This window comes from Acartia tonsa, chromosome 11 (assembly GCF_053477335.1).
Source record: "Acartia tonsa isolate MP-2025a chromosome 11, ASM5347733v1, whole genome shotgun sequence".
NCBI lineage: Eukaryota > Metazoa > Arthropoda > Copepoda > Calanoida > Acartiidae > Acartia > Acartia tonsa.
The window spans coordinates 47,277,783-47,286,986 of record NC_137270.1 but is presented as its reverse complement, the minus strand read 5'-3'; the positions used below and the strand labels follow the sequence as shown (position 1 = coordinate 47,286,986).

Here is a 9,204-nt window from a genome sequence, read left to right as displayed (position 1 = left end):
ACGTAATTTGTAGGCGGTTCCACAGGTATGTCTTTGGGGACAAGAGGAATTGGGGGGGGGGGGGGGTGGATTATCATTGATTTATCAACAACTTTAAATGTAGGTGGTGTTATAGAATAACCATTAAGGGGGGGGGGTAAATTGTGTTAAAAAAAAGGGGGGGGGGGTTCGTACGTTACGTAATTTGTAGGCGGTTCCACAGGTATGTCTTTGGGGACAAGAGGAATTGGGGGGGGGGGGGGTGGATTATCATTGATTTATCAACAACTTTAAATGTAGGTGGTGTAATAGAATAACCATTAAAGGGGGGGGGGTAAATTGATGCTAAAGTGTTAAAAAAGAGGGGGGAGGGGTTCGTACGTTACGTAATTTGTAGGTGGTTCCACAGGTATGTCTTTGGGGACAAGAGGAATTGGGGGGGGGGGGGGTGGATTATCATTGATTTATCAACAACTTTAAATGTAGGTGGTGTAAATATAATATTGATTCAAAATAAGTTGTCATTTAGTTTATAAGAAATAATCATTGTGTTCGGTTGTAACTTGTGATACTGTGTTATTTTTAAATGAATCATGTCGCATTACCAAAGGGGAATGCATGATAGGTCTATTGAGTCAATGTGTCATGCACTTGACAGCTCAAATCACAGGTACACTATTTGTCTACATTAATAATTATTTTCATTATATATATTTTAATGTCCTTACAACAAATCTATTTGAATCTTGGAATTTAAAGAGCAAGCAAAACAATGATTCTTTAGTTAATTTTCTTTAATAAAATATTTTATTGCAAGGCAACTGCTTGTTTTATTTTTAATTTTGAAATTAATTTTTTTTTTATTTTATGGATGTTTTTTCCCCCTTAAACAGACATTCAGAAATTTCGAAATATAGAGTAGATTTGCTATTTTAATTCAAGTAAACAAAACTCTTGGATATTGTCATCCTTGTTTTCTTATGCCTTACCCCTAAAACTTTACCTAACCTATCTAAATTAATTAACAAACAAACGAAAAAGTCCCTATACCTTATAAAAAGTGGGGAAGGGGGATATTTTCTATTCATAAAGGCAATTTGAGGGTAATCACCAATATCGTTGTTATAAACATTATAAGACTTTTTAAATGTCATTTACATGCATTTTACTTGCAAATAGGAGAAAAGCTACTGTGAAAATATGACAAAACTATATGACAATAAGCTATAAAAATATAATGTGCTTTTTCTAAAAAAATACTTAGAAATTGAATGATATAAAACATACATTTAATAATTTTTACATTTGATTTTTTAAGACTTACACTTTATACGTTTTTAGATTGACACTTTGCCTTGACGACACAAATGGTGGACAACAACATCAACAGAATACAAGTTTTGGTGGACAACAAGCGATGAACACTTTTATGTCATCTCCATCACATCAACAGAATGGAAGTTTTGGTGGACAACAACTTCAACATGCTGGTGGACCTGTGGCACATACAGAATCTGCACCAGAACAACCACAACATGGTGGACAAGTGCCACATAAAGCTACTACGCCGATATGGAAGGGAACTGCAAAAAGGTAAAAAAACTAAAACAAGGATGACAACATCCATAAGTAGTATAATTTTCAGCTGTCTATCTTTAATAGGAGCCGAGAAAATCACGTTTCCCCTATTCTGTCTCACACGGACGGACGGACAGACGGACGGACAGACGGAAATTTCGAATTATAATTAATATTATTTTTACAGATCAACAAACCAAACCTACCAGTACCAAGCGTCAGCGATGAACACTTTTATGTCATCTCCATCACATCAACAGAATGGAAGTTTTGGTGGACAACAACTTCAACATGCTGGTGGACCTGTGGCACATAAAGAATCTGCAAAAAGGTAAAAAAACTAAAACAAGGATGACAACATCCATAAGTAGTATAATTTTCAGCTGTCTATCTTTAATAGGAGCCGAGAAAATCACGTTTCCCCTATTCTGTTGGACAGACGGACGGACGGACAGAGGGACGGACGGACGGACATTTCGAATTATAGAGTAGCTTCGCTACTAATAAAAGAACTGTCTGTCTGTATTCTTTACAAATTAAGATTGCATTTTTATAATTAATATTATTTTTACAGATCAACAAACCAAACCTACCAGTACCAAGCGATGAACACTTTTATGTCATCTCCATCACAAGCGAGCTGGTTGCCAAGCAATGTTTTATCACCAATCCAAAATCTGTCACCAAGAGAATTTTTAGAATTGCCAGCAAAAAGGCAAAGGTAAATTGATAGAATGTGCATAAATTTTTAACCATTGTCTTATCCCTTAGAAACTATGGTTAGAATACAAAATAAAGAAAATAATTGCTACATACACCCCCCCCCTTCGCAAATTTACAGATCCTTTTTTGTTCTAATAATGTCAATACAAACGATTGAACTGACGGACGAAACCTTTGAAATGCTTTGCTTTTTAAAAAAGACATTAACGCACAAAATAAGGGTATCGTAAATAAAGAAATATTTTACTATTTTTTAAGGTTACCAACTAGCACCGGCTCTCTAAAACCGTCATCATCAACACCCAAGGCCAAGCGCAAGATAGAAACGGATACCCTTGCCATGTCCAGCCCCAACACTGAAGAAACACCACCGAAAAGGAAGGGAGGGCGCCCTAAAGGTAAAGCACATACAAATTTTGCTCTTTTCTTCTTTTTGGCGGTATTTCATGCTTAACAAACCAACCAATCAAAATTAACTAAAAAAAAGTCCCCAAAGATGTTATTGCAAATTTCTCTTGCTTTTTTATCTACCGGCAATTTTAGATTTTCATTTTGGCGGCATAAAGAACTCTAGTTTTATTTAATGATTTAATTTAATTTTATTTAGGAAGTCATAATAAGGAGAAATTATCTGCAATAAACCAAACAAAACTTCAAATGGCCCAAGCACAACAAGAAGAGTCAAAGAAATTATTTAAAATGAAAGGTAGCTAGCAATTAAATTTTAATTAACACAATCCCCCCCCCCCTCGTATAGGGTAGAGGGGGGGGGTTGTGATATTAATTAATTAACATCTCTCCCCCCCCCCCAAAAAAAAATATACAGACAGACATCCTTTGTAGTACTTTTATTTCTGTATGGGGGGGGGGGGAGTGATTTCGTATAAAAACAAATTTTTATTTTATCTTATATTTTAAGATTATGAAGAAAAAGATTATCACACATTAGACATCAGAGTGGAAAACAAGAGGGTCAAGTTATGCCCTGAGATAACAAAATTCATAAAAGTTCGATATGTTGGAATGTAAGTAATTTTTTTAATTTCATTTTATTTATAGTTTATTCTAATTTCTTGGTTAGGCAATTGGCCACGCAGGGTTAGAGTTAGAAAGAGAAGAAAATAATGACTTTTTTGGTTATTAATCCTTATTTTTCTATTCCAGGTATTTTAAGAATACATATAAGGATGGTAAATTGAAACTGGAGTGTATCCTTTGTCCAGGACCAACAGGGTACTGTACACCAGCTGATTCTATAACAGAAAACACAGATGATTCTGAACTCTTATTGTAAGTGTTTTTTTCTTTCTTCTTTCATAATAGTATAGTAAACCCAACATTTCTAACATAGAAAGCTCGGAGTGTCTGTACTTCCATTTTAATTTTTAAACATGTTGATTAGTTTTACTTTTAACACATAATTTTTATGTGATCTAATTATCCGATTTATCTGATATATGAACTAAATATAAATCCATTTTTTATTCAGGAGATTGATCAAGCACTGGAGAAAACAGCACGAAGAAATCATGAAAGGTGTCTACAACAGCATCAAAAAGGTGAAGGTCGAGATGAATTTCAAGAGAGGTCTTGACAAAGGTATAACATTTAAATTAATATTCTTAATTATTTTGCCAATTGTTTCTTTCAAATTTGATTTAAAGTTTTAATTGATTTAAGTCAATTTTATTAAATTGGTATTATCTCAAAATCTCAAAAGGGGGTGGGGATATAAAATTGTTTCTTTCATATTTGATTTATAGTTTTAATTAATTTAGACTGCATAAGAACGGCCATCATTATACCGAATGTGTCTGCCTCTGACGTCATAATTGATTACTTAAATCAGGTATTTATATCCTTAAATTATAAATTAAAGTGATGTCTTCATTTCTGTCTTTTTGTACTTGTACCGTATTTATATCATATGATAATCTGGTTTTTGCATGTCTGTCTGTCTGTCTGTAAAGTTTTTGAAAGGATAAGATAATCTTGTGTAATTGTACCCTGATGTCTGTTTTTAAAATCATTTTAACAAATATCCAATCAATTAATTTATATATTTACTAGGCAGCAAATAGCAAGCTTTCCCTGTCACAAATCTGCGAGAAGAGTACTGGAGTTTTCGGACATTTTGCTGCCAGTGAGGGTTAGTTAGACTTAGTTATTTTAATTTATTTATCTTTCCTTGTATAATAAACACAAATTATATCATTTTCCTACATTATTCATAATTTTCTATTTTAGTTGGCATCCTGGAACAGAACAGCTTTGCCCCAACAACCGATCAACTGAAGCGGTGGATCCATGCAGCAACAACCTACTACCAAGAAGCAGCAAAAGCTGAACTCAAAGGACAAGCTGTTCACATTTCGGTGGACCACGGACAGGCATACATTGATTTTACAACAGGTTCATATTTTTTTTTATGGAGTAGCAGTAGCAACAACTATGAACCTCGTAAAAGTGTCTGACTATGACGTCAACAACTATTATTTGTATTTAATATCAAAAAAATATATATTGGTCAGTTCGTTCTTCCAGTATTGTCGAAGGGGTCAGGGGTCTAGGGGAAATTGATAAGCGCTAATATATCTATTACTAATATCCATATTTTTCAGTCACTGCTTCCTTTCCTTGCCTGGAAACGTTGAAACCACGCACTATAATGTTAACATGTAAAGAGGTAAAACTTTTTAAATTTTATTCAGGGATATAATGTCAATGTGATGTCTTTATGTCTGTCTGTTTGAATTCATTTCAAATATATGGTAGTTTCACGAAATGCATTTGAACTTGATTTAGTGAACCGCATATTTTTAAAAGCATTTTTAAGATTTTTACAAATTAACTAAATTAAGTTCAAATGCATTTCGTGAAACTATCCCTTTAATTTAGATTGAAACTGAAGACAGTTCTGCCAAATCTATAGATGCGTCAATCAACAACATACTTTCATCTTATGAAATTGATCCACATCAGGTCATGTCCATAATGTCTGATGATGCAGCCAATATGAAAGCGGTTAGTAATTAAATTTTGCTCATAATTAACTATTTCTTGAAATATAGTTCAACAAATTTTTAAAAAATAACATTCTAGCTTATAATAACTATTTCTTGAAATATAGTTCATCAAATTATTAAAAATCACATTTTAGCTCATAATTAAATTACCTAACTTTTTCTCAATTTTAGTTTACTAAAATATTCCAACTGAACCACGGGATGACGGACAAACAGGTGAAAAAATCTTGTGAGGTTCCTGATGACGAAAGAACAGACAGTGAAGAATCAGATAGCAGTGATGATGAAACTGAGGCTGATGAGGAAACCAGTGAGAAGGTTGGGGGCAAGGGCTTCTCCTCAACTAAAAGCTTTTTGAAATCAGAGCTATTACTGGAACAACGTAAGTATATATTAGTCAGTATAGTCCCACCCCCTAAGAAAATAGTTATAAACCTTCCCTATGAGAAGCTACCCTGTAAAGGAGAACCCGATCGGTTCAGCGGTTAGCAAGATCCTTTGCTACAAACAAACAAACAGACAGACAGACAGACATCGTTCTACTTTGTATTATAGATTAGAATTTAGTTTTTAATTGAATAAATAAAATAAAATTATTGTGTATTTTTAGTTTCCAAGTATCTATTGGAAAAATTTGGATTTACCATCGACCTGCATTGCCTGAACCATCAGTCGCAATTAGCCCTCGTAGAAGCATGTGAGAAAGCAGAGGTAAATTATTTTGTAAACTAATCATATTATTAATCAAAGATCTTAAAGATTTAAGTACTTGTTTGTGTAAAGTTTTATTAAGCATGTAAGCATAATCCTTAAAAAATGATTAATTTATTTTTTTCTTCTAATATGTAAGTCTAATCCTTAAAAATTGATTGATTCATTTTTTGTTAAAAATTGATAATTGTTTTACTTTTAGGAGACTGGTGACTACAGAGACGTTTTTGATAAGATGAACCAAATTTGTAACAAGGCCCGCAACAATAAGAAAGTCATCAAGAAGTGCAGGAAACATAAACAGCCTAGGTAAATTTTTATCTGACTTTGACTAAAAGTTGCTAGCTATGTACAAAGGTTGTCAACTTAAACAGCGCGTTCAGAAAATATTCAAGTATTCCTAATAAACGTACGGCGTACCTATATTTTATTTTTATTTACAGATTTCCCAAGTACTGTTCAACCCGCTGGAGCAGCCGCTTTCTTTTGATAGCGGTGTATAAACGCTTTATCAAGAATAAAGAACTTGTTGGGGAGGTGAAGCAAATTTTTGATGCTCAGAAAGGTTAGTAAAAAATTGGGTTAGTAGAATATAATTGAAGATCTGGAAAGTAGGGACAAACAAAAATTATTAAAACTTGGCAAAACTGAGTACGCAAAAGTTTATGCATAAGTCTAAACAAAATTGTAAGTAAATATTCAAAAGTCGTTTTATTTTAGTCGACATTGAATGGTTGAGTGATGAAGAAGAGATCCTATTGGACCATCTATTAAGTGTGCTGGATATTGTTGAGAAGGTGATAACTCGTCCAGCCCAAAGCAATGAGATTACCATATGCGACATGTTTTTTAACTTGGAGGTAATAAAATTTGTTTATTGATATCTGCTGAACTGAATAAGATATTTTTCAGTTTATTATATTCTTATGTTAAAGTAACAGGATGTCTGTCTGTGTCAAAAAAGAATTTGTTTAAAACTTTTTCTTTTAATCTAAGAAATTCTTTGTCTGTCTGTGTGTTTGTGTGTCTGTTTGTTTGTACCGAAGGGTCTTGCTAACCAATGAACAGCTGAAAAAAATTTGTTTATGCAACTTTTTCTTTTAATCTAAAATAATAAATTTAATCTATATAGGAATGTCTTGAACAGCTTAAGATTATGGCAGAGGAAGACAGCAAAAACCTTTTTGCTGTTATATTCCGGGAAAAATTGAAAAACCGAGCCATCAAGAATATGTTGAATAATGAAGGTATGAAATTTGTGGGAGGAGGGGGGGGGGGGTGGGTTAATGTAATTATTACCAATAACCAACAAATGTACACCTTTTCATTTATGACTCCACCTGTACATAACCAACAAATATTTAAATATTTACCTTTTTCATTTATGACTCCACCTATACATTATACATGAAGACGTATTTGGGGGGGGGGGGGGAGGCGTGATTCAAGTTGAAAACAAACATTACAGTACCAATGATATTTGGGGGGGGGGGGTGGTAGTGGTTATATGAAAAGACGTACCCCGCAGGACTATAGATAAAATGGGGGTGGGGGTGGGAGTATTTTAATATTATACATGAAAATAACTGTTATATAAATGTAAGATATACTTTATTTCTAGGTTGGAGGGCCGTTATCTTCTTACACCCCTACACAAAGATGTACTTCACCGGGATCATACTGAACAAGATTCCACACCCAACTTCCTTGGTGACACAAGAAATAGCAAAGGAAGTTTTAGGAGCAGGATACCTGGCATGTAAACTGCTTGCCAGAAGGTTTGTTGAGATACAGATGGCAGTCCCTGCTCCAGACCTTGAAGATACAGTAACAGAATCAGATCTTGCTGCCGGCGTAGAACCAGAAAAAGAGAAAGCTGCCGGGGTAGAACAAGAAAAAGAGACGGCTGCCGGGGTAGAACCAGAAAAAGAGCAAGCTGCTGGGGTAGAACCAGAAAAAGAGAAAGCTGCCGGGGTAGCACCAGAAAAAGAGAAAGCTTTGACAATAGGTAATAATTTTTGTTAACAAGTTACTTAAACAAGGATGACAACATCTATAAAAGCAAAGCAAATAAATTAAAATTTAAAAAAATAATAATCAAACAAGGAACACAACAAAGTGAAGCACTGAAACAGTAGATTAAAGTCAAACTAGTAGATCAAACTTAATTAAACAAGGATGACAAACGGACATTACAATTGTATATTTTTTTAATTTTAAACAATATTCTTAGGAAGTTCCCGTTCCAGGATGTTACAAGTACTTGAAATTGCACAAGCTGCGACCAGAGATAAACCAGAGACAAACAAAGAACGACGCCATGATAAACTGGAAAGGATATTTACGGGGCTAGAACAATGGAGAGATGGATCTTGGGAGTATGTGCTCGAATTGGCACAAATTTTTACAAAGTACACCCACACACCTGACTTTAAAAAGTTGAACAATAGCAAAACCATCTCTATTCGCATATTTAACAATTGTATTGTAAACCTACCATATTACAGCCAATACCCGCACGCTTTACGTCAATTGGCTTCCAATTTAGTATGCCTCCCTGTGTCTAATAGCAATGTGGAACGCATTTTTAGCCAGTTGAAACTACTATACTCCAAAAAAAGGCTAAGAATGAATTCCCCATTAGTTTCTGAACTTATGTTTTTAAACATAAACAAATGTCTTCCTGCAAGGAACATTACTTATTTCCGTCAATAAAAATTAAAAGCTGGCAAAATGTATATTTGTAATTTTGTAAGTAATAAATGTATCTTATTTTGTGTGTATAAATATATAAAAATGCAAATAAATTGAATAAACTTTTGAATTTTGTGAAATTTAGTATTAATTAATTTTAGTAGGTAACAAGGATAACAAAATCCATAGTAGCGAATTATTAGGATGACTACAAAACTTCATTTTTAATTCTATTAGACCTTAATGATAAAGTAAAGAAACATCGTGAATATAAAAAGATAAGAATTTATATAATTAAAAATGCGGACATTTTAACAATTGAAATTGCGCGGTTTGTGTTAATGGTAGAAAAATTCTATAAATTTCTCTAAATATTTAAGTGAAATACATATACCGGCCCAATGATGATACACATAATCCGCCTCCCCCCCCCCTCCCCAAAAAAAAAACATTTTAACCAAAGTACAGGAAATGAGGTTAAAAATTGAGCGAA

The 9,204-nt window shown here is 33.6% G+C and overlaps 1 protein-coding gene across 2 annotated transcripts; it reads left to right on the top strand.

Moving 5' to 3' along the window:
• Positions 1–460: 460 nt before the first annotated feature.
• Positions 461–8,851, top strand: LOC145332762 (uncharacterized). Of its 2 annotated transcripts, XM_080177819.1 has the most exons (22): positions 461–649; positions 1,321–1,572; positions 1,745–1,888; positions 2,132–2,278; positions 2,539–2,678; positions 2,888–2,986; positions 3,200–3,305; positions 3,445–3,570; positions 3,770–3,879; positions 4,059–4,129; positions 4,351–4,429; positions 4,528–4,692; positions 4,902–4,966; positions 5,179–5,304; positions 5,478–5,688; positions 5,917–6,017; positions 6,220–6,326; positions 6,461–6,582; positions 6,738–6,877; positions 7,150–7,264; positions 7,639–8,025; positions 8,251–8,851. In XM_080177819.1, the coding sequence occupies exons 1-22, from the start codon at positions 573–575 to the stop codon at positions 8,730–8,732; spliced, it is 3,372 nt and encodes a 1,123-aa protein (XP_080033945.1). In that variant the 5' UTR covers positions 461–572; the 3' UTR covers positions 8,733–8,851. The 2 variants fall into 2 exon arrangements, with proteins under 2 accessions (XP_080033945.1, XP_080033946.1); XM_080177820.1 differs by lacking the exon at positions 1,745–1,888.
• Positions 8,852–9,204: the final 353 nt, after the last annotated feature.